This window comes from Macrotis lagotis, chromosome 3 (genome assembly GCF_037893015.1).
Source record: "Macrotis lagotis isolate mMagLag1 chromosome 3, bilby.v1.9.chrom.fasta, whole genome shotgun sequence".
NCBI lineage: Eukaryota > Metazoa > Chordata > Mammalia > Peramelemorphia > Peramelidae > Macrotis > Macrotis lagotis.
Window position 1 is genome coordinate 43,130,483 of NC_133660.1, and position 25,523 is coordinate 43,156,005.

At 45.2% G+C, this 25,523-nt stretch overlaps 1 protein-coding gene across 1 annotated transcript; it reads left to right on the forward strand.

Moving 5' to 3' along the window:
* The first annotated feature begins 229 nt into the window (after positions 1-229).
* Positions 230-25,093, forward strand: PRDM8 (PR/SET domain 8). The gene is given in 5 exon segments (XM_074228567.1): positions 230-334; positions 20,509-20,729; positions 21,937-22,168; positions 22,571-23,715; positions 23,717-25,093. Coding segments are annotated over 4 exon segments (2,067 nt in total). The 5' UTR covers positions 230-334; positions 20,509-20,510; the 3' UTR covers positions 24,188-25,093.
* The last annotated feature ends 430 nt before the right edge of the window (positions 25,094-25,523 follow it).

Consider the following 25,523-nt stretch of genomic DNA (forward strand, 5'->3'; position numbering starts at 1 on the left):
CCTCCCGAAGCTCTCTGCTGCCCGCTCGTCCTCCGGTGCTTCGTTCTGGTCTCTCCCGGTCTAGGACCCGGCGAGCTGCGGGCCCTTTTTCTTCACCCCCCATCCCCCCCCAGCCAGTCGGCTCTGCAGGCTCCAGATGGCGGCTTCTCTAGCTCGGCCGCCGGCCCCCAAGACACCGCCCGGCAGCCGCCGCCAGTTGCTCGCTCCCAGCTGCTGCGGGAGGGGAAGAGGGGGCCGGGCTCCGGGGAGCAGAGAGAGGAGCAGGCGCTTGTGGAGGCTGCCGCTAGCTGCAGAAGGCAGACTGGAAGGGGACCATGCTCCCGACACCCCCGGGGTAAGAAGGAGGGCTGCAAGGGACGGGGGTGCGCTCGAACGTTTTCCGCTCGCTCTCGGCATCCTCTTGCCATGTCCCCAGGGTCAACTGAAGTGCTGGCCACCTGGGGAGCCGGGGAGCAGAAACAAAGGTACCAGAAGGGGGCGCATCCCAAACTAGGCAAATGGGCTCTTCCCCCGGACCTGGGCAGCGCCACCCCGACCCCACTCCACCGCCAGCATCCGTAAGGCATCTACTATGGAATGCACATTCGTCCCCATAGCTCTCTCCCTTCGCTGCTCTTTCCATTTTCTTCTATTCCCTTTTATAACTCCATTCCCCCTCTTTCCCATTTTTTCTTTCCTCTCTATTCTTCCTTTTTTTGCTCCCCTTCCCTCCTTTCTTCTTCTTCTTCTCTCCTCCTTCCCTTTCTTTCCTCCTTCCTTTTTTCTCTCTTCTTTCCAACCTGCTTTCCTTCTCTCCCTTGTTTTTCCATTCGTTCCTTCTTTTCTTTCTTCCTTCCTCTTTCCTTCCCTTCTTTCCTCTCTCCCACATCTTTATTTCCTTACTCCTTTCTTTCCTCTCTACAGTCTTTATTCTTCCCTTCTTTCATGTCTTCTCCTCTCTCTTCCTCCTTCCATTCCTCTCTCTGTCCCTCTCTTCCTCCTTTTACTCGCAGTCTTTTACTCCTTCCTTCCCTTCTTTCCTCCCTCCCACCTTTATTTTCTTCCTCCTTTCTTTCCTTCCCCATTCATCTCTCACTGAATTACTAATTCTTCCCTTCTTTCATGCCTTCTCTCCTCTCTCCCTCCTTCCATCCCTCTCTTCCTCCTTTCCTTCCTTTCTTCCTTCCTTCCTTCCTTCCTTCCTTTCTTCCTTCCTTCCTTCCTTCCTTCCTTCCTTCCTTCCTTCCTTCCTTCCTTCCTTCCTTCTTTCCTTCCTTCCTCCTTCCTTCCCTTCTTTCTTCCTCACACTTTTATTTTCTTACTTTCCTTCTTCTATTCATTCCTCTCTGCATTCTTTATTCTTTTCTTCCCTGCCTTCCCTCCTTTCTCCCTCCTTCCATCCCTCTTTTTTCCTCCCTCCCTCTCTCCCTCCCTTCCTTTTTGCCTTCTTTCCTTCTTCATCCTAATCATTGTCTCTTCCTTCCCCCTCCAGTCCTATGTAGTCTTTTTTTAAATAACAAAACAAGCAAGCCACCCCCCAAAGGCATGTGCTTCCCTTTTCCCCACCCCATCACAGAGAGTTCCCAGCGAGGTTGTCCACTGGAGGACGGATGTAACAACCAATACTCAGCGTTTTGCTCCTGTCCTCCCAGATAGGTTTCCCCTCAACAAACAGACACGAAGTAACAAGGATTCCCACCCAAAGGGGACGATCGCGAGTTAGCACCCCCCCAAAACTGCAAGCATTTCATTTTTCAGATCTCTAGCTGGAGGAGTGACTTCATTTTGTCCATCATTTGGCCTTGCCCTTAATGTTCTGGACAGGAGATACATTTCCCAATGGCTCATGTCCTGTTAGGTGTCTCTCTCTGGTCTGACAGTGGTATTTTCGAGGAAGTGAAGTAAATGAGTGCCTCAAGCCCTCTGTAAAAGATAGAATACAAATATGGTTTATGATTAGCCTTTTACACACACACACACACGCACACGCACACACGCACACCCTGAAAGGCCCAAGGCAAGCTTCTTCTCTTCTCTTCTCCAGTTAGCTAGCCTACAACAAAGCCCATTCTATAGCTGCAAGGTTGCCCTAAGATCGCAGTCACTGAAAGCTGAAGGCTGGACCTCCCTGGATGATGGGACCTACTTGGATCAGCATCCTGCTCAGTTAGGAATCCACTTCTGCAAGGGACCTCCAGGGGAGCCTGCCACGCGCAGCTCTCTCCAAGTTTCGAAGCTCTGGCGGCTCTGGTTCAGCAAGGACCCACCCTAAAGCCCTTAATCTACATGAATCACAATAAAGAGAAAAGAGCAAATGGGTCCCTGCGTCCGCCGGTCTCCTAATCCTTCCCCAATTCGGAAGAGGATGCTCCTGGTCTTCCCATGCGTGAGCCAATGCGATTTGGGACTTACTCCATTTATTCTCTGGGGATTTCCATAGGAGTCTGGACTGCTTAGAGGGATGTGCAAAGGCAACAGGAAATTGTGATGGGTAGCTGGAGCATCACATTGGTGACATGGGATGGGAGGTTTCTGCCCCCCTGAAGGGGGGTGGGGGACGTTGGGGAGGGAGAGGAGCGGCTCGGGTGGCCGGGGAGGGAGACTGCTGCTCCTTTAACATGTCAGAGGTTTAGAAGCCTCTAAGTTTTTCCGCAGTTACTATTTCATTTCACATTGGCCTCATTGAGGGACTGGCTGGCTATTGGGGCTTCTTGGGAGCTTTGGCAGGCCCGGGATGGCCCACCCACCTCGAGGAGGAAGCCCAGACTTCCATTTTTCCGCCTGTCCTGGGTAATACCCAATGATCAACAAGGGGCTGTTTATCGCACTTGAGATTTCATTAGCGTGTCATTAACTTAATCATTTCTTCATTTTATTCAAAACAGTCTTCCTGTCCCTCATAATCGTAATTTGCGCCATTGCTTTTTATTTTTATTAATTACGGGACTGAAAAAGATATCGGAGGCTCGGGACAATAAATTCACTCTGAGCAAACGAAGCGCCACACTTGTGGAAGGGATGTTTGCATGAATTGGGGTGGGGCGCTGAGGACAGAGAGGGAGGCAAGAAGGCGCCCGGAACTGTCAGAGCACTCACTTGATCGCCCTAAGATCACTACAGGCAAGGGTGAGCTTCTGATTCCCAAATCCTGGTTTCTGGAGTCCTGTTTTGGTCTCCCCTAAACAAACCAAAACACCCCCCTTTGCTTTCTTTGGGATACTTAGTAAATGCACAAAACCCTCTCTTGTTTGGAATACTTAACAGACTAGGTCACAGATATGTGATGGTTAGGCTTCCAAGTCTAAGTTGGGCAGGATTCACATCAATATCCCTATTACTGTTGGAACCTCTGTCCTCCAAAAGGAAAAGGTGCATTCCCCCCTTCAGTGACTGGCCACACAGGGCAAAGGGGGACACAAAGATCCTGCACCGTTTGCCCCCTTGAAACCAAGCAAGTCTCCAGACTGTGAATCCAGAACACTTTGCCCCCTCCATGGCTTGGCCTCAACCTCTTTATCTTTCAATTGAAACCCAATTAAAGGTTTCTATAAATCTGCTAGCACCCCTTTTATCTGGAGCCCTCTGATGCATGCTATATTGCCCTGCAGACGCTTCTTCCTTTTTTTGTTTTACAATTGTTGTATCAATATAATGCTTCCTTTCTTTCCCTGTCTCTATAGATGCAGATACACAGGGCAAGCTAAAGGGTCCAGAGCTATTCAGAGCTTCTCATTTGTCCTGCAAACCCTAACAGTAGCGCCCTTTCTCTTCTGGCTGCTTTTCCCTGCTTCGGGAGCAGCAGTTATAGCAGAAGCAGATGGCTACTGATTGGGCGAGCTTTGTGGCCTTAATGCTGAATACTTTATGGAAAAGGGCTTTAGCATGCTTCATTGGGCAGAAGAACAAGGGAAGAGATTTATGGCGAGGAAAAATAAATCTTTTTGAAAGTTGCAACTCCTTCTCACTCGTTGTCAACTTTACCCAGTAGTGAAATCCTGGAGGGAAGATATTCAGTTCAGTGAGTAATGTGCACTGGGAGAGAGGGAGGAATAGGGAGAGAAAGAAGGAACTTAAAATACTCCTGCAAATGTAACTGGGGGGGGGGGGAGTGTTTTATAGGCAAGAATCAGGTTTTCTGACAAATTGAGTTTTCTTTTCCCAGTATGTTAACTTTTTGATGAAAATAATACAGTGTAACTGCATTTTGTAGAAATGAAAATAAATGATCATGTAACCATTGTAAAAACCTAAGATGGGAAGGGGGAAATGCAGAATTGTAGCTTATATTGGGAATACATTCAAACCATCCATTTTTGAACTGGTGTATTCAGAGTGATCAGACACATTGGACTTAGGATTCTTTATTTCTAGTTGGAGCCACCAAAAGAAATTTCATTAGGTTTACAGCTTCATTATTGATCATTTCCCTTAACTAGTTCTCTTCTCTTCTTTCCTATAAAAATTTAAAAATTGTTTTAAAAACTCTCTTACCCTAACTTCTCAGTCTTCAGTTCCATAGTTATCAGCCCAAATTGCAGCCCTCTCAATAACAGACTCCCAATTCATTTCCTGACTCAATAGCACCTGCTGTAATTCTAAAATCTTGCCAGTGGTTGAGCTATGTGGGCTAACACTTCCACTCATTTTATATCTTTATCAGAACAGAAACACATGCACATTCAAAGATGCACAGTTGTGGGGCAGCTAGGTGGCACAGTGGATAGAGCACCAGCCTGAGTTCAAATCCTGCCTCAGACACTTAATAATTACCTAGCTATGTGGCCTTGGGCAAGCCACTTAACCCCATCCGCCTTGCAAAAAAAAAAAGCAAAACTAAAAAAAAAGATACACAGTTATATCTATATATAAAGACACAAAAGAGCATGCAGGATTTACAAAAACACAAAGTCAGGTTGACTACCTCCTTCCACTACCCCCTAGCCCTACCCCACCAAAGGAAACATAAACTAACTCATCTATAGGTCTTCTTCTGCATTCCTTTCAGCCTTAGTTTCCCACTCATTACTTCTTCTTAAACCTCACAAGTACATACTTAATTCCTTGTCCTTACCTCTACTGCTCTCTAATTCTTATCTTTTCTTGCCTCTATTTCCAGCATATTGACAGATTGGAGACACAAGTAGGGTTTCCAAAAATCACACATAAATCTTTCACTCCTTCTTCCCTCCATTCCCTACTCTACACGCTAATTTGAAAGTGTCCTTTGTCCCATGTTTCTCTCAGGAGAGGGGAAAAAGCAAAGAATGTGAGGGATGAACTAGAAAGAAAAAGGAAAAATTGAATCCTATTCTTTTATCTCTGTTCTATGAGATTTTTCAGAGAGAGAGAGAGACAGAGAGAACAGATTCCTCACCTCAGATGGGGGATTTTTCTTTACCATATTATAGATTTACAAAATAGCAATCACTGGGTTAGATGTCCCTCCTGGAATATAGTTGGTCTTCATTTCTCCAAAGGAAGTCTTTTTTTGCCATCATTAATATCACTGTATCCATTGGTGACCAAGACTAAATCTAGATGAATCTATAACATCTTGGAAATATGGAGAGAAGAAACAAAACTGAAAAATATACTTACAAGTAATGCAAGAAGGTAGATTAAGAAATGACACAGTAAATAGTTCCCTCAGCTAATTATCCTCCACTTGCCTTCATCTCGGGAGTCAGACTGTTAATGGGGAAGGGAGGGTCAGTTAAGGCAGAACAAGGAAAGCAATATCCACTTCTTTATTCATCACTTTTCAGCTTCTATTTCTCCTGCTAATTATTTGTCCAATTTTTCTCTTCACTCTTTCCCCATTACTTCTTAAATTCATCCTCTGATGTCTATACAAATTCACTGTATAAAACAGACACTACTCTTAATTTCATTCTCTTTTTACTTAGCTAAACCAGTATTCCTAGCAATACTGAACTTTTTTTAAAAAATGGATTATAAGCTTATTTCATGTCATTCTTATACTTCTACCACTAAGTCCCACTATTAGTTAACATCTAGGTTATCTGAAATGTCTGCCAGGGAAAGTTTAATCTTTTTTTTTCCTTTGGAAGGTGATTCCTTAAAGAAGAGTGCAACCCAAGACCTTGTTTTCATTGGCCTCACTTTTCAGTTAACCAATTCCTACATATATGCTTAATCACACAGACCCCTTATGAAATCTATATGGACTAACCTAACTTTGGTTTATATCAAAGAACACACCCTTGAGATCATAAATCTACCCCAGACTTCTGATTGAAGCTGCAGAACACTTGGTCTGAATTTATAATTTCTTCAAAGAGAAAACAGTTTGGTAGTCTTCTGCCAGGTTGACACTGAATCATTTGGTGGGCCATGTAAGACTTAGACATCAGAGCCCTATTATGTTCCCCCAAAGAGAAAATATCAACTAAACACCTTAGACTTGGTGATGACACTAATCAAAAAACTAAAAAAGCAATTAAAGTTCTCTTCCCCACAGTGGAAAAATATTTCTTCCAAGTTCTCTTCCATTGCTCCTCTTTCTTATCATTTTGTCCCAAGTTTATTTGGGTAAATAATTGAGATGGAGGGAAATGCTTAAGATCACATGAGTCACGTGGATTTTTAGAAAGCATTCATGATATTTAAAGATTGGGATTTTCATCTAATATTGGCCCCCTTTTCCTGATTCTGACTTCAAAACATTGATGTTTTGCTTTGATTTGATGTGTTTTTGTTGTTTTGGTCAGAACTTCTTGTGGCTGAAGACTTTTTAAATAGCCTTGAAATCTCTGGGCTAGGCCAAGTAAAATCAACAGTTGAATCATGATATACAATCAAAATAAGTTGATTTCACCAAAAAGAAGTATGGATGAACATGAACTTAAAGAAATAATTTTCTTTTTTTGGGGGGGGGAGAGTGGGGAGACCAGTAGAGTTTATTGACCTTGGAAATCTGCACCTTTAACTACTACATAAAGAGATCATTTCCTTAGGTGTGGGTAACCAAATTGACCTTGATTAGGGAACCAAGAGGGTTAGAAATGACTAGAAAGGGGATTACTGTGAGGTAATAAATAGTGAGTCAGAACCCAGCATTCCCAACTTTCAGATTACTGTTAGAACCAACTGGTTCTCAAGAGTGAAGGTGCTAATTTGGGGGCCAAAAATCCCTAATATAAGCAAAGGAAAGACAAGTATACACCTTGACTGGCCCAGCATCCACTGAATTTTGTTCCTGGACACAGATTCATCTGGCCCTATACCTGAGTCTGAGTCATCAAATTCCTGGGCCATGTGGATGTAGGCAACACAATCAACTCCGTTCCTCAGGAGGTTAGTGTTGGCAATGTGCTGGTTTTCAAGCCTCCTTTGAGGAGGATCCAGCCCATGTGTTTGGCAAGGACATCCTGAGCTTACGGAGTTGTATGCTTTCCACAATCTCCAGAACCAGCCAAAGGTTCTTATGTGAATGGAAAATCTTATCCTCTTATCTTAAAACTGGGCCTAGTACTGGAAAGTTGTTCCTCTGTATTCAATACACAGACTTCAGTGGCGCTGATTTCCTTCCCTAATTATGCAATCGTCTTCATTGGTGTCTACCTCACCCACCCTCTCTGTTTATTGCTCCAGAACACCTACTCCAGAATTGGCATCAGTCAGCCCTCAAACTTGTAGCAGTTATCATTGAGAACAAGCTTGTTTGTAATATGATTAATGACATTTTGCCTCAGAATAAATTTGTCTAATATTGGGGTGCCAGACATTTGATCAGATCCTCCTTTAAATTACCTGTAGGGCAATAAAGTATCTTCTATATGATGATGATGATGATGTTTGTCCTTCATCGGGGATGTGATGCCATGACAAGCACATGAATTGAATTTGAGTAAGGGGATACTGTGTTAAGTCACCAGCCTCACTTTCTTCTCCAGAGTCATCTGGATATAAATCTGGATGACTGGAGATGGCCCTGGATTCCAGGCAGTCACGATTAAGTAACTTGCTCAAGGTCACACAGCAAGTAAGTATAAGTGTCTGAGGTTGGATTTGAACTCCCATTCTCCTGACTCCAAGGCCAGTGTCTATCCACTTCACCATCTAGCTGCCCCTAGTCTTCTATATACTCGCCTTCAGTATGTAGCAGCTGCCACCAGTTGTGCTGCATCAGGTAGCAAATGGTCTCTTTAGAGTTGATAAGTTCTGAAGTATAGCGCAATAAATAATGCAAACATTTTGTTGCAGCTGTCTCTGGCTCAGGTCTGTGTGCTTCTTTTTTTCCTCTTCCTCTTCTCAATCATGGAGCTGAAGACAAACAAAAAAGTGTCACTCATTTAGGCTAGACTAAAAGTTGTAGCCCTGGACCTGAATGGTCTTGTGGGCAGAACTGAATTATGACTTAGGACAGCAGCCAGAGCATCCCAGAATAGTCATGGTTTGTGTGATGATATATTCCTACACAATTTGGAAAGTTACTAAGGCATAGAGTCTTTGTTATCTTAGCCCCAGTCAATGTAATAACAGAATAAATAGTAACCTCGAAGTGAATGGATATTAACTCTCAATCAAGGGACTGAGAAAGGCAATCAACTGATGTCTCTAGGTAGGAATCTCACTGAGTTCTTTCCTTTTTCAGATTTTACTTCTCTGGAAGTGTGTGTCTGTGTGTCTGTGTGTGACCAAGGCTATGTGTTTGTAGAAGATGCGTGTAATTTCTTGTCCCCTTTCTTGCATATGACCTTATAAGATTAGTCTTAAATATGAGACAAATGACTTTCTGGCTATCTCCGAATTCCACAGGGACCCTTATAAATGAGTATAGCAAGTGGCCTTCATGTTTAAGTCATAGGGAATAGGCTTGGAATTTAATTAGCATAAGGGACTCCCAGAGAAGAAATTTCATTCTAATTCAGGGGTTTGCCTAGAGAAGTGAGGGGTTAAATGAATAGCTCTGTGTCACATAGCCAATATAGATAGATACAGATACTTATGTCTCTATATCTACTTTTTTTTTTCAAAGGGAGGATTTGAACTCAGTTTTTTGGTATCAATTCTCCATCCACCACACCACATTCAATAGGTTCTCCCTTTGAATAATATTCCACAAATATATTAGAGGCCAAGCACAGTACATTTAGTATGGTTTCATACTAAAGTTGGGAAAAGGGAGAAAAGGGAAATACAGCAGATACCTACTTGACTGCATGTCTTTTTTTTTATTTAAAAATATTTGGGGGGCAGAAATGTAGAAACAGGAAGGATTGAATTGTTTTTCTTTCATACAAATGAATTTCCTCAATTTTATGCATTGTTCTTTGGAAGTTCTCAACTTATAAATATTTTTTTCTTTAAAAGAAGAAGAGACAGGGAAACCGAATGGTTGAGTGTTCAGTTTCTAATAGATCTAACCCTCTAGATATGTTGGGTTATTTCTTTCACAACAGGCCCTTATTTTATTCCACTCTTTTTTGTCAGATGTGTTCACCAGCTTACAAGAATGCTCCTTATCAGGTATTAGTAGTGCTTCCAGAAAACTTACTTTGAGAGTGCATACTATGAAAAGCTGATGGGTAAGGCTATGTAGAGAAACCTGATGGTAGGATATATTTAAATAATAGACTGGTTGATAAATTGATCAATTTCCTTCTCCCTGCTTATAATATCCTAAGTATCAAGAGTTACTTAGAGTCACAAGAAAATAAAATGATAGTCTTGAAAACCATAAAGTATCAAAGGATGGCTACATGTGGACATTCTACCTATAGATCTCCTTGCTATTGTGTTACTTTCTAGGACAAGTTAAAAATCTCTGAAAAAAAAGGTAAAATGTGTTCATTTTCTGAGGGCTTTCTCAATCTCATATTCTAATGGAATCTTTTAACTATAGAATGAGTGGAGAAAAGGGGTGTGTGTGTGTGGTGGGGTATTTTCTGTGTTTCTACAAAGAACTTTTCTTTCCCTTATTCACAGATTTTGAATCAGAAAGGACCTTAGTGGACATTTGCACCATGATCCTAACTTGTTATTGTGATTAATCTACCAATGACTTTAAACTCTGTCACATTATTTGATAAAGCTCACCTCTCCTCCTGGTTTGCCATTGTATTTCATGTTTAAATTACACAAATTTACAATCCACTCCCCCCCCCCCAGGTTAAGAAGAAATTGATATTCAGAGAGGACAAATTATTTGACTATAGTCATGTACCAGGCAAATACCAGAGGTGGAATCTGATCCACAATCTTTCTAGAGTTAGTGATTGCCACTACACTATGTAAGCATTTACCTATGCTTGTCAACACATTTAATTACCTCCTAGTGACACCCCCTAGCTTACATCCATATATCCCCTCTTTCCTTTCTTGATGCTGATTTATTTGGCAAGTTATTTTTATTATCCATCCTTTTTAAAAAACAAAAACAAAAAAAAAATCTGAACTGTGCAGTCCATGAAATTGCATGTAACTGGTAATCATGGAGGGAGCTTTCCAAACACTCAATCAGTTTAATGTGAAATGTGAGCAGTTTTAAAGCCATAGGTAATGCTGTTTGGGATTAAATGTAAATCTCTTTCTAAGTCTCTCAGGTAGAGATGGAGTTGGTCTCTATTTTAGTTACTAATTGCAGTCCTCACAGCTTTCCTCCCTCTCCTCAACCCCCCAGGTCTTTTATTTTTCACAATTACCATCAACATTATTCAAATGTCTTTCTCCTGGGGAAGTTGGGGGGTGGGGGGAATTTAAGAACAGAAGTCATATGTATGTGTACCCCTCTGCCTATGTCTGTGTACCCTCTACCTAGAACTCTTGTCCTAGAAGACAAAAAGTTTCTTGTAAGTTCCTCATCCACTCACTTTAATATATGTCTGTTTCAGATGGCTTATGAATTGAGTATAAATCAGTTTGTCAGTGTATATGTATTAAGGAAGCCCCAATCTAGGAATGAGACATTTGTACCATGATACTGATCCATTATTGAACTGCCATTTGGGGTAACCAATCTAATGTTACTAATGATTTCTTGCATTATCTTATCCCTAAGAATGAGACAGGAGATGGTCTTAATTTGATTCCTTAAAAGTATGCTTTTCCAGAGGGTCAATTTGAGGAAAGTGGTCATACTAGGTTGATCTGCCCTTTTTTTTCAATCTCCTTGCAAATTTCCCCTGATGCTGTGAGGCTTATCAGAGTAAGGAGTAAGGGACCACTTCTGCTGAGTGACTTCTGAGACTTAGTTCATTTCTGTGTTTGAAAAGAACTAAAGATAGTTTTTGTCTTCACTCTGACTGAGAGAAGTGGTCTACAATAAGCATTTAAAAGGGGTCACCCCTCTCCTTGGTTGAGGCCTGGAAGCAGTGGGAGATGGGAGTAATCCAAGCTCCAAATTCTGCAATCATTTATTCCTTCATTCAATGATCATTTATTAGCATGCTATTATTTGCAAGGTACTGTACTCAGTTTTGGGGATAGAAATATGGGGAAAAATAGTTCTTTGACTCCCCTTCTACCTTAGGAAACAACATGTACACAGATAGGTCAATACTCAACACATACATTATACATACATACATACATGTATATGTAAAGGAAATACAAATAATGGAAGGAAAGAAAATCATTAAGCTGCTCCTTTGTCCCCAAAATATAATCTCATTTAGTCCTCATAACAACTCTGAGAGGTGTTATCATTTTACATTTGAGTTGACTGAGGCTAAGTAACTTGCTACATGACTAGTAAGTGTATGAGCCCAAATTTAAACTCAGATCATCCTTACTCCAGATTCAGGTTACCTTGATGCCCCATTACCAATGCAACAAAAAGAAGTGGGGCAATTAAGATGGTGGTTGAAGGGAGTTCAGGATTCCAAATTCAGGATGTGAGAAGGGAGTTTATTCCAATGTATAGAGGAAATCCTTGGCAAAAGTAAGAAGACAAGAAATGGAATTTAATTCAAAGAGAATAGCAAGTACTTGGGCTATTTGGCTGAAGATATAGTGATAAAGAGTAGAAGGAAAAATATGCAATAAATCTGGAAAGATACTAGGCTGAGACAGATGCTTGATGATAGACAGACAGATAGGTGAATGGGTTGGAGTATGGTCAACTCTAGAAATTTCACTTCCCCATACCCCCACCCTCACCCCCATTCTAGTAGCTGTGTGAAGAATAGAGGGAAGAGGTTGGAGTCAAGGAAGACAAGACCAATTAGGATATCATTGAAATAATCCAGGCAAAAGTTTTTGAAGGTCTGGGCTAAAGTGGCAGGAGACTAGAGAGAACTGGATTAGCGAGATGTGTTGGAGTGATATTATGAAGGCAGAATTGATGAGGGATTCAAGATATAAATTTGAGTGACTATAATCATTGAGAAGTTAGAAAATGGATAGGTTTGAGATAAAGATAATACATTCTACTTTGGATATGTTGAGTTTGAGATGTTCAACTGCAAGTTTATAGGATTATAGATTTAAAAGATCATGAAGTCCAACCCTTTCACTTTACAGATGAGGAAACTGAGGTCCAAAAATTTTAAGTGACTGGACCAAAGACACTGAAGGTAACAAGTGGTACTGCTAATAGCAGAAGTGAAATGTGAGCCCAAATCTCTTCAAAAGTTAGGATCCAGAATATTTTGCATTCTGACTCTCTAAATCTGAATTTAAGTCTTTTTAAAGACTACTTTTGAGAAGCTTCTGCTTTCCTTTACAAATATTAATTGGAAGATTTCAATTTGGGAGCCTGGGATTAAGCCTGACAAGATGTATAAAAAGTGAATTTCCAGGTAACCACAGTTGCAGCATGGGGAAAACTTTGAAAGTTTCTCATGGGGAAAACTTTGAAAGTTCAGTCTTTTAACTACACACCTAATAAAATTAATTTTTGAGATTTAAAGCCTTAGAACTGGAAGGAATAGTCATCTAGTCAAATATTTTAATTTCATTCATGAAGAAATCGAGGCCCACAGAAGTAAATAGTGATTGACTCTTGGTTACACAGATTACCCAAGAAAGCAATAGAATCTTGATTTAAATCCAGGTTTTCTGATTCGCTAACACCCTTTTCCATTTCATTCATCTGTCACTTCTTGAGATTTCATAAAAATGTTACCCAGAAGTAGTAAGCACCCAAACAATAGATATACTTCCCCCCTCAAAAAAAAGATAAAGGTGAACTTTAATCTGAAAGATTCTTTTAAAGCAAGACTGAAATGCTTATACTTTCATCCCATTCCACTTCTTAAGTCTCAGCAAGGAAGATCTGACAAATGCCACCGATTTTGAATGAACACCTCATTCCTTCCTCCAAAGGTTCATTCACTACATTGAAGTGAGTTTACATTTGGAGGCTTAGCCAGATTGGTTACCTCATAAGGAATGATGGGAGATGGTTTCAAAGTCATTTGCCTTCCTGAATACTACCACGTCGTCCACACAATCCTCTCCTGTTTTTCTTTTTCCATATCAAACAGTCTGATCAAGTTCATTCCTGGAAATGTGCCCCATCCCACTTATTCCAATGAAGGAAAACAATTTGTCATTTACTGTCTAAGTTAAAGCACAGTTAGAATTCTCTTTCCTTCTTTTCCTTCTTTCTCCAAGTTGCTCCTTCTTGCCATCCACCTCAGTCAGGAATGGAAAAGTCAAGAGGTAAAGCCCTAGCCTTGTTTCCCCTCCCTTTCCTTTTCCTTAAAGCTTGCTTCTGAAAAAGAAAGCCAAACCCTTTGACCCATTTGTAAGGAGTAGAGGTGAATCAGGAGGAGAGGGAGTTTGGGAGAGCAATACAGTTTCTTTCTTTAGTCTAAGTATCTTGGGGAGTTTCTATGAAGATCATCTTACAAGGCTTCATCTTTCTCTGCAAAAGACTAAGATTTCTTTCCCCAGTATTTATTCCTCCTGAACATAAGAATTCTTACTCCAATGGTCTTAAAATAGTTTTCCCTACCTTCCTTCCTCCCTCCTTTTCCTCTTCTCCTTCCCCTTCTTCCCATTTAAGTAGAATTTTTCATTAACTCACTCATCCTTTCCAAAAGAAGGCATTAGAAGTAGAATATCCACTTATATTTTCAATAGCTGGGTAAAGCTTTACAGAATTTCGAAGAGGGAATATCCCTCATCCTTCTTCATTGTTATCCCTTTAACATTTTAATTGGAAATAAAATATCAGGGAAGAGAACCCCAAATATATGCATAAACCTATTGTTCCGTGAGAATTAGATGAAACTATTGACTGAGGTGTGCTTTATAGTCGTTTTTGAAGCTGAATAAATGCACATAAATGTCTTAACAGTGCTTTTAGTATCAGTGAATTTCTATAATTAATAATGTCAGGGCAATTTCAAGTTGGTTTATGTACCGTGCTGTCCCTTAAATTTTGAGAGAAATAAAAATAATTTGTAGATTTTCTACCCCCATCCCATTAATGATATTCATTTAGACAATTTATACCACAAAGCAAGAACTGTGCCATTTGAAATACGAAAATCTTTCAGGCAGAAATTACTGTCTAAATTTTACATACTCCCATATTTTTAATGTTATGTCAATCTCCTTAATTTAGGTGACAAGTTTGGTGGAATTAGATAAAATGAGTATTGAAAGTCTACTTAACTCTATTCAGATTCCTTCAGTGAAGACAGGGGGGAAAAGCAACTTTGGAAAGAACAAAATGAAGCTTTCTTTTCCTCCTTGATTAAAAACTACAGCTTTTCTAAGATTTTGTTTGGAAAGAGAGGGAAAAAAGTAAACACCTGGCTTATGTTTTTAGAATCAGCAAAAGATTTCTCTGCCCTTTGTACAATCTGAAGGATATGTACAGATGGGAACATATTTGTCACATGTAACTGACTTGTTAAGAAAGGACAAGGCAGTTCCATTGCTAAAAGTTAAGATTTATTAAAGTTAAGATTTATTATCTCCTTCCTAAAAATAAAGTTTGACTTGCAGTTATGCAGTTACTCATTGGAAGCATTTTCAAGTGAAATCACAAGGAAAGGTGCCACTTTGATTTGTATTTTTTCCCCAGAAGATTAGCTTCCCAATCATTAATTGACAGTACTAGGATGTAGTTCTCAATGATTTTTTCACTTAAAAAAAATGAAATTTAAGACAAACACTCTAAACCTTCCTTTATAGCTAAACTATCTGCAGTTTTCTCGAAGAAACTCTGCTGATGTTTCTGAGAAATCCTTTTCCAGATTCCTCCCTTCTTCATCAACCCTCTTCTCTTCCTCACTGTTTTCTCAGCTACCTGTTTAACTTAATATTTCTGGATTTTCTGCTGATGTCCTTATAAATATTACCTTCTTTTATCTTACTTCTCTTTCTATCCCCCCCACCTTGGCTTGAAAATGAAAGTGCTCTTTTGATCTCTTGGTATGAAATGAATGTTAATAGTATAAAAGTAACACATATATGAAATAAATGGTAAGAGAAAATCTTGGTGGCTCTCATAATAAGGTTGTGTTTGTATTAATCATGGTACTTTCTACTTCTCAGGAATCTGACAGGAAAGTTCTTTGAAAATTTTTCATTGCTATAAATTAAGGGAAGATAGGTCAACAGCATCATCATTAGATCTCACCAAGATGAATCTTGATTAGTTCAATGAGAAAATATGGAGGAAGGTGTGCAGTATGTGCATTGCTAGGTATCTTTGATTTCTCTTTAGTAAAGGATGGGAAGCATTACCAGAAAAGGAGTAAGAAAGGGTAGGGAGATGCAGGTGAGGGCTAAAGAAGAACCTGAATTTCTAAAGAGTTTGAGAAACTTTTCTTTAAAAGGGGGGGGGGACATTTACAATTTAGGGAAAGGCCTTCTCTGTGCTGTTCTCCCTTGCTTTTACCACTTTCTAGTTTGTGACTCAAATGGAACAGAATGACCTCAGAGTCCTTCCTTTTAGGAGAGGAATTCCCAGCTCAGTTCCTCCAAAACACAAAGATGCCGTCTGATCAGAATCATTCCTGGTCTTGGGGGTGAGGAAGGGAAAAAATGGTACTCTAGGAAGGGGGGAGGCAAAAGGGAGATCAGCTAATGATCTCTTTTCTATCACATGCTGTCATCCCATCATTTCTCTTCAGAAATCCTTATTTTTTTTCATCCAAGAGGAGATGAGTCTAATGCTACTCTGACCCAGAAAACTGCCCATGTGTTCAGCTTCAGAGAGTGTCCTGGCAATGCCAAAGATGGGGACTGAACCAGCATTTTCTTAAATGCTTCTTTTCAGGTTTCCAACCCTCTCTCTATTTGCAACTCCATCTTTGTGAGAAAATTTACTGTATTTTTACAATGCATATACTTCATTGACTTCAGTGGGATCCACCTATCCTTATTTCCACCAAAGCCCCCAACAATTACAGGAGAATGGGTAGAACTGAGTCTAACTAAATGAGTATGTATTTTGTCCTTAAGCTCTCTGCCCAGTTCAAATGACTTGGAAATCCCCCAGAACTTGGTCAGTTTGAATCAAAGATTCCTGCTAGGTGAGAATCTTAAGTGGATTTTTTTTTTGTAGTGTTATAAATTTTACAGAGTAGATTTATAACATTTAGTCCTCTGAAATTATATGGATAATTGCTGTATGTCTTTTTGACTTTTGGCCACAGGCACAATAGGTAAGAAGACCAATTCTGTAACAACCTATTTTCCCTTCCTAGAAGGTTGAAATAAAGCTTTCAGAGACTCTCTATAAAAGTCAAAATGTGTTGAAAGTCAGATTCGAAGAGCTCACTTTAAGATTTTTCCAGCACACCACCACTACCACTACCACCACCACCCACCCAGCCACCCACCCCCAAAGCTATAGGACATGATGTGGGAGGGAGGAGGTTGAGAGCAAGGAAGATGCTCCTGAGATTTCCAAGGGAGCTTCTTTTCAGGAATTCAAGGGCCTGAGGAAGTAAAACAGCCTTGGAGCTTCTGAATGAAACTCCTCCTAACCTCCAACAGATATCAAAGCATAGAGTCCATACTACCTTTCAGGAATTCCCAGCTTGACATCGCAGGGGGCTCTCCGGATGGATGATTGGGCTGGGGGTGGGGCGGATCTGAAGGTTTCTCTCACTCTATCCACCTAGAGGAGAGAACAAGGGTTCCGACAGGTCCTATTATTCACTCGACCTCATCTCAGCCCCTCTCCAGAGCTTCCCCAATTAGTCCTCCTACCCTCCTGCTTCTCTGGAACAACTCTATTCCTTCCCTGTTCTCTCTCTGAGTCTGTCTGAGGTCCGGTGGTCATGGAAAAGTTGACTTTGCCTTTTTAAAAGTTTATTTTTCCCTCTGACAATTCGAGTCAGTGGGTATCTGAGAAATCCTGGGGGAAGAAGTTGGCTTTCTTCCTACACCGGTCCCCAAATCATAACGCAGCTAGGCTCTAGTCAGTGATTTGGGAACACTTTTGGGCTAAGCCAACCAACCTACTCCTTTTCCCTGCCCATCACCCGGCGCCGACTATTTCCGATCCCCTTGGTGATGTTCCCATCAACTAGTCTGCCGCAGCTCTACAGTTGCCAATAGGAACACAATAACCTACTGACACTTCCGACCTCCCCCCCTTTTTGGGGGTGATGGCATTGGTGGGAAGCATTATATCCTGGAAAATTAATTTCTTTCTCTCCTCCTTTCCCTTCCTCCCCTCCCTCCCCAAATGATGAAGCACTGGGAAGAGACTGACTAGAATCTAAGCACCCACCAGAGGCTTCTCGCCTCTTGGAGGGATGCTCTGGACCTCCGGGTACCTGGCAGAGCCCGGAGGCAGAGCGAGGAGCGAGGACCAGTACAGGGAGAAGAGCGCCGAGTAAAGAGTTAAAGGGAGGGGACATGGGCTGTCACGCGTCATTGGGCAGATTATGTGCAGCAAACAAAAAGTGTGTGTCTGTGTGCCAGTCACTCACTGCATCGGGTCCATCTGTACAACTCTCTCTCTCTCTCTCTCTCTCTCTCTCTCTCTCTCTCTCTCTCTCTCTCTCTCTCTCTCTCTCTCTCTCCCCTCTTTTTTTCTCCTCCTTTCTGCCTTTCTCTCTCTCTCCCCTTCGCTTTCCAAGGCTCACAAGACAGGAAAATCAACGTCTCCTGCCATGGAAATACAATAGACACTTAGGGGTAGGGGGAGGCGAGAGGCGATTTTTCTCCTTTATCCTTTTCGGGTATCCTTGGTTTGGGATTATATTCTGACCTTATTCCTGGTAAGTCCATTTACGTTGGTAGTGGTTGTCCGTGCTTGTATGTATGGGGGGGGGGGAGAGGGGACCCAGAGGGAGTGGGTGGGGGAAGCATTTTTTTCCTCCTCATTTCCAGCATGGTGGGGTGGGGATGTGCCGGGGACCTACAACACCAATCCGTTTGATACAAAAGGGAGGAAGGGGAAAGAAGCGCTTTGCCACTGAGGGGGTGATTTGGGAACCGGCAGACAATGCCAGCCGGGGCCGGTGGAAGAGAAGGGATGGACCCGACTGCCTCGGAGTCGCTGGCTTTCTCTGAATGGATCTGCTTCCCAGAAAGAGGACGGGGTAGGGGGGGTGGGGGGTGAAGAGAGAGCGATCGGAGCGAAGCAGCAGGGTTTTGAGATCTTAATTCATCAGGGGCATAGGGAAGAGGAAGGGGGCTGGCAGGATGGCAGGCAGGCAGACCCTCTGCTCTGCCCTGCTCTCTTCGGCATGCCCAGCAGTGGGTTATTGTGAGGATTCCGGGCTCCGGGCTTGGCGGGGAGGCGTGATGATTAGCCCGGGTGTTCGGGGGACCATTTCCCCGTATTGTTAGGTAAAACTGCATTTTAATGACTGCGTCCCTGCTGTTGCCCGAAGTGACGGGGCGACCTCCAGCACAATGAAAGGCTTCTGGGAATGAGACTTGTTAAAAAGAGAGAGAAATTCGAGGTTAAAACGTTGAATTGAAGCAAAGGAGGGGAGAGAATAGAAGAAGGCTTTTGACAGAACAAAAAAAGTTGCGGAGTTTTTATTTCATTACATCAATTTGTAACCAGATATCCAAAAGCCCCAGAGAAACGAGGGAGGAAAGAGCTATTGTCCATAAAAAAAAGGGAACTTTCTCTTTTAAAGGTTTCCCTCCCTCTATTTTTTTTTCCTGGGGCGAAGTGAACCCAGTAAAGCAAACGAAATAGGAAGCCAACCAAAGCAAACTTTAGTCTTACTGTTAACTACCCGGAGAGAGAGAGAGAGAGGAAAAAAAAAATCTATCTCAAAACCAAATTGTGAAGCTAATTGGTTAATGAATATTAAAAAGAAATGGACATTAATAATATTAATTCATAATCAGTGGTTTCTCAGGAGAGAATTAGCCCCCATATCTTGCACCCCTGACATTACAGACATCATCACCGAGCTAATAATGAGGTCGGGGAACCCAAGAATCTTTCAGTATGATAGATAACAATACAGCCAGCACCATTCCAATGACTCTTTAAGATTCAAAACTGTCTTTTTCATTTTTCAAGGAGCCCCAGATTTCCCTTTATTTTATTTCCCTTATTTTATTTTGGCGTGCTCAGAGGGAGGAGGGGAGAAATGTTCATTTATGACAGCTTAATAGAGAGCTCTCCATCACTGACTGATTTAAAAGCTCCTAAAGATTTAACAGCTGGAGAGCCCACCCTTAAGAGCCCAACCAACGTGGAGATCGCCCCAGTCCCCCACCCCCCGCACATTTCTTAAAAAAAAAAAAAAAAAGGTGTCCTGTCTGGGGAAGTGAGCATTCACAACTCATTGAACAAATTGTATTCCTAGGCTGGGACACTTTATGCTTGCCTTGTACCTGCACAATTCACAAGTCACATTTGACTGAATCTATCCCCTTGTATAACAAGGTAACTGGGATTCACCCTCATCCATAAATAAGCGTGTCGAGGTAAAAATAATTACCTCTGCTTGCTGCTTTTAATTAAAGTCTCGGAGGGAAAGTGCTGGATTATGGTAATGAGCAGACATACGTTCCCTCTTGTAGACTAGAGCTAAAGGTTAGCTGACATGAAATCAGTGACATTGACAGTCCACTTGAAATCCATTTGCCATGCTCCTCTGTCACAGCCTGTTCTCCAACCCTGGGTCTCTTTTTGGAAGAAGAAAGATCAGATCAGATCTCTGGCTTCAGAGCTTAGTGATGATCCAAGGAATAAGCCTTTCTTCAACCACTGGAAGTTGCGTTTAGTTTGAGAGAATCGGTAGGCTGTATTAATATGGCATCATTCCCTTGGTCTCATCCTCACCTGCCTCTGCTCCGCATGGGTTACTAGAAAGAGATCCGTTTCTTCCTCTATCCTGCAGGCATCATCGATCCCCCACCCCCACCCCACCCTCACTCTCTTACCACCAGAGTTCACATCCGGAAATTCAAAAGTCTCCTTTTACTTGAAAAATCCGAGCAGATCAGCCTATATCCTCAAAGGACACGCTTCTTGGTTTTATTTTTTTAAACAAGAGCCCCAGAAAAGTCGGAGGGGAATCCGTTTAAAATCTGCGAGGTTTCTGTTCGGTGGTATATGTGGGTAACTTTTTCTAACTTTGCTTTTTTCTTCTGCTGTACATGTTATGTCTTAAGCGATGGAAGATACGGGTGTTCAAAGGGGCGTCTGGGATGGAGATGCCAAGGCTGTTCAGCAGTGTCTGACGGATATTTTTACCAGCGTTTACACCACCTGCGACATCCCAGAAAATGCCATATTCGGTCCCTGCGTTCTCAGCCACACTTCCTTATACGACAGTATAGCTTTTATAGCTCTCAAGTCCACGGACAAGAGAACGGTGCCCTATATATTCCGGGTAAGATGTGACTGCTGTTTGATGCCTCTCCCGTCCAAGATCTCTTAAATTGGGGCTAAGGGAAGACTCAGATCCCAGCCCCTCCCTGGCCTATAGTAACGGTATCCATCCGTGGATGAATGAAATGTTCTTCATTGAATGAAATATCTTCACCTCCTTCCTACCTCCCCATCACCTGAAATTCCCAAAGATTCTAAGGGGCAGAGGTGTCCTCTGATTGGATAGCCAACAGTTGGTGCAGTTCTCCATCTCACTTTGTCCGTAGACTCGGTGTATGAATATTTTCTATTGTTGAGGAATGCTGGCCTTTCCCTCGGTAACTTCTGAAGTCTCTTCCCTCAAACCACAACTCCCACCTCACCCGCTACGCACACCTTCGCTTTAATGCTTTCCGTGAGCTGGCCCTGGCCACTGAACAGTTGCAAAGCAGGTTGGGCTGCCGCATACTTAAAACAACCTTTTCCCAACAACAGAGCTATTTGGAGATCCTAGGACTTTAAGGGGAGGGAATCTTGCTGATCTTTTGGATCATGCTTTCATTTCAGAGATGAGAAAACTCAGATCGGGAAAATGGCTTTGCCCTTTCACACGGGTTTTGCACGGAGTTTCGGGGTTCTATGATCCATAGCTCTGTTGGGGCCTAGGTCTAACCCAGGGCCATCTTTTTATTTAATAAGATACAAAGCATAGAAGTTGAGAAGAAACTAACTGAATCAGGCCATAAACCTCAGGCTAAAAGAGGTTGATTTTTCGAAGCAAGTAAAAGACAGTAGTGAAGTTACAGATTGTTGTCTGGTGTAGTAAAGAGGCATTGGGGAGATAAGTTTACTGAAATTGTTCAGATGCTTTCTGAGTGACAAACGTGTTTGGGGGGCGGGGATCTGGGTCCATATTGAAGTTAAAGAGTTTGGTCCACTTTAGTCAAACAATGCCCTAAAAAGGCATTGGGGAGATTTATTTACTGAAATTGTCCAGCTTTCTGCGAGTGACAAAAGCGTGTTTGGGGGAGGATTTGGGTCAAATAATAATAATAATAATAACAATAATAACAATTATTATTGTTATTATATGCTGCTGCTGCTGCTGCTGCTGCTGCTGCTGCTGCTGCTGCTGCTGCTGCTGCTGCTGCTGCTGCTGCTGCTGCTCTTAGGTTGGGGGAAAGCGGTTGGCCCCCGGCTGACTGGGCCTCTGGTTCCATTTAATGCAGGTGGACACCTCAGCTGCCAACGGCTCATCAGAAGGTCTCATGTGGCTGCGCCTGGTGCAGTCGGCGAGAGACAAGGAAGAGCAGAACCTGGAGGCCTACATCAAAAACGGACAGTTGTTTTACCGCTCCCTGCGAAGGATCGCCAAAGACGAGGAGCTGCTGGTCTGGTACGGGAAGGACCTGACCGAGCTTCTTTTGCTCTGCTCCTCCAGGGCCCACAGTAAAATGAATGGTAGGTGCCCGAGCTGCCCGGATCTCGCCCCCCCCCCCCCGAAGGCTTGGGGAGCGACACTTGGGGGCGGGAGGGAGCCCACCCGCCTGGCAAGCCCCTTCAGACCGGCCCGGCCCTCCGAAATGACGGCCTTTTATTTTGTTGAGGCTCCCCACCCACCCCGCGCGAAGTAGCCCCAAGGAAGTCAGGCTGCAGGGGAACCTGTTGGTGTGATGCCTCACCAGCTGGGAAGGAAAAGTTAGGGCGCGAGTGGTGGGCGCTGAGCGGTCTCGGGCCCGTCCTCTCCAGAAACATCCAGGAGGCGCGCGGCTTCGGGCGGGGGCAGGAGGGCCAGGCAGGCGCGGGGTGCCAGGTCTAACGCCTTGTCTCTGTCCGCTGCCCATGTGTGTCTGCCCGCTACAGGGTCCCCCCCTTACACGTGCTTGGAGTGCAGCCAGCGTTTCCAGTTCGAGTTCCCCTACGTGGCGCACCTGCGCTTCCGCTGCCCCAAGAGACTGCACAGCGCGGACGCCGGCGCCCCCCACGAGCCGGAGGCCGGGGGCGGCCCCAAGGAGCGCGCGGGAGGCGGCGGCGGCGACGGCGGGGGCGGCGGGGGCGGCGGCCCGGCCAAGGACCCCCAGCCCCCCGAGGCGCCGCTGGGCCCCGGCGGCCCCAAGTACTGCAAGGCCCCGGCCCTGCCCGTCCACCACTACCAGGCGCCCCCGGACAGCGCCGGCGCCCCGGCCCCGGCCCCGGCCCCCGCGGCGGGCGCCAAGCCGTCCACGGATTTCCACAACCTGGCCCGCGAGCTGGAGAACTCCCGCGGGGGCCGCGGCGGCTCTCCCCCGCGGGGCCCGGCCGGCCGGCCGGAGGCGGCGCCCAGCCCCGGCGGCGGCGGCGGCGGCAAAGCCCGGCGGAAGTACCCGGAGGAGCCGGAGGAGGCCGGGCGCGGCGGCGCGGGGCTGGGCGCGGGCCGCGGGCGCTTCCCCGAGCGGCCCGCGCCGGCCTCCAAGGAGGACCTGGTGTGCACCCCGCAGCAGCACTACCGCGCGCCCGGCAGCTACTTCGGCCTGGAGGACAACGGCCGCCTCTTCGGGCCGCCCAGCCCCGAGACGGGCGAGGCCAAGCGCAGCGCCTTCGTGGAGGTGAAGAAGGCCTCCCGGGCCGCCGGCGCCGCGCCGGGGCTGCTGCCGGACGAGGACGAGGCGGCCGACGGCGCCTCCAGCGCGGGGGAGGACAAGGACCTGGGCGCCGCCTCCTCCGCCTCCTCCTCGGCCGCGGCCTCGCCGTCGGGGCCCGACAAGCTGCTGGGGGCCCGGCCCGGCGGCCCGCTGTCGGGGGCCAGCCCGGCGCGGGGCAGCGCCTTCACCACGGTGCCGCAGCTGGGCGGCGCGGGCCCGGGCGCGGCGGGCGCGGGCGGCCCGGGGGGCGGCGGCGGGGCCGCGGCGGCCGCCCCGGGCGCGGGCCCCGACGAGCGCAAGAGCGCCTTCTCGCAGCCGGCGCGCAGCTTCTCGCAGATGGCCCCGCTGGTGCTGGGCCAGAAGCTGGGCTCGCTGGAGGCCTGCCACCCCCGGCGAGCCCGTGGGCCCCGCCAGACTGTACCCCGCCGACCCGCTGGCCGTGAAGCTGCCGGGCGCGGCGGCCGACCTGCCCCTGCAGGGCGGCGGCGGCCTGCCCAAGCAGAGCCCCTTCCTCTACGCCACGGCCTTCTGGCCCAAGAGCTCGGCCGCCGCGGCCGCCGCCGCCGCGGCCGCCGCGGCCGCGGGGCCCCTGCAGCTGCAGCTGCCGTCGGCGCTGACGCTGCTGCCGCCCTCCTTCACCTCGCTCTGCCTGCCCGCGCAGAACTGGTGCGCCAAGTGCAACGCCTCGTTCCGCATGACGTCCGACCTGGTCTACCACATGCGCTCCCACCACAAGAAGGAGTACGCCATGGAGCCCCTGGTCAAGCGGCGGCGCGAGGAGAAGCTCAAGTGCCCCATCTGCAACGAGTCGTTCCGGGAGCGCCACCACCTGTCCAGGCACATGACCTCGCACAACTGAGGGGCGCCGCGGCTTGCACAAGTCCAGGGCCCGAGGGGGCGGCCTGGCCCGGGGGGGCTTCCGAATGCACGCGTCTCCACTCCCCCTCCCCCCAGACTTTTGTTGTCCTTCGCAAAATCACTCAATGGCCTTCATTACTGCTAGGGAAGCCTTTGTTTTTGGAGCATTTTTTTTTTTGCAAGGCAATGGGGTGCAGTGGCTTGGCCGAGGTCACAAAGCTAGGTCATTAGGAAGTGTCGGAGGTCGGACTTGAACTCAGGTCCATCTACCCACTGCACCACCTAGCCACCCCAAGTCATTTTTTTTTTTTTTTGCAAAGTAGTGGGGTTAAGTGGCTCGCCCAAGGCCACACAGCTAGGTCATCATGAAGTGTCTGATTTGAACTCAGATCCTCCCGACTCCAGCGCCGGGGCTCTCTCCGCCGCGCCACCTAGCTGCCCCGGCCCCCGATGCATTTTTTAAAAAAAAACGTCCTCTCTTGCAACACATTGATGCATTTGTCAGACGTTTCTACTTAAATTATTAAGCACTTACCCAGTTTAGACGCAATCACTACACGGAAGGGCAAATGTTTATTTTAGCTAGAAAGTGCACAAAGAAGAAGGCTTTAGGCAGGTTCTCGCAGAGCCGACACACGGGCCAAAACGAATTCGCAGAATGGGGAGGGGGGATTGGCTTCGGTTTCCCGGGGAAAGTGCATGTGTCATGAAATAGTTCCAGGACTTCCATGAAGAATGTCATCGACGCTGTAAATATGTATCTCCTTTGAATACAAAGTGTAATTTTGTGCCAGTGAAACGAAGTATGCATAGTTATGTGTTTCTTTTTTCCCCCTTCCAAAGATTTATCAAACTTTAGAGTTTATCTCGGTATGTTGGATGCTTTGACAATAAATGACTATTTTCTTCAAAGCACTTGGGTGTAGCTAAGTACTCATTTGGAAAGTGGGTCCCGTTGGATTGGGGGGGGGCTGAAGGTAAACCGTGCAACTTGGGGACGGGGATAGTTTGGCGAAAAGATGGGGGTGAAGGGCGAAAACCAAGAAGAAAATCCGGGAATGACGGAAATTGCATTTTCCCTCCCCGATATCAACACTAGGCAAGCCCATGGACGATCGCTTGGGAAAAGCTTCTCTGGCCTCTCGGGATTCTGTGCCCTTTCCCTGAACAGGTAGCAACATCTGGGACTGAATCCACCAGGCTCAAGGATTCCCCGACCCAGAACCCCCCTCCTTAGATTCCTCAGCCTAAAGACGTTAAGGTGCTAGCGTAGGTGTGAAGGAAGTTTAGGTGTGGAGAAGACCCATCATTCCTTACAAAGAAAATAAAAACAGCAC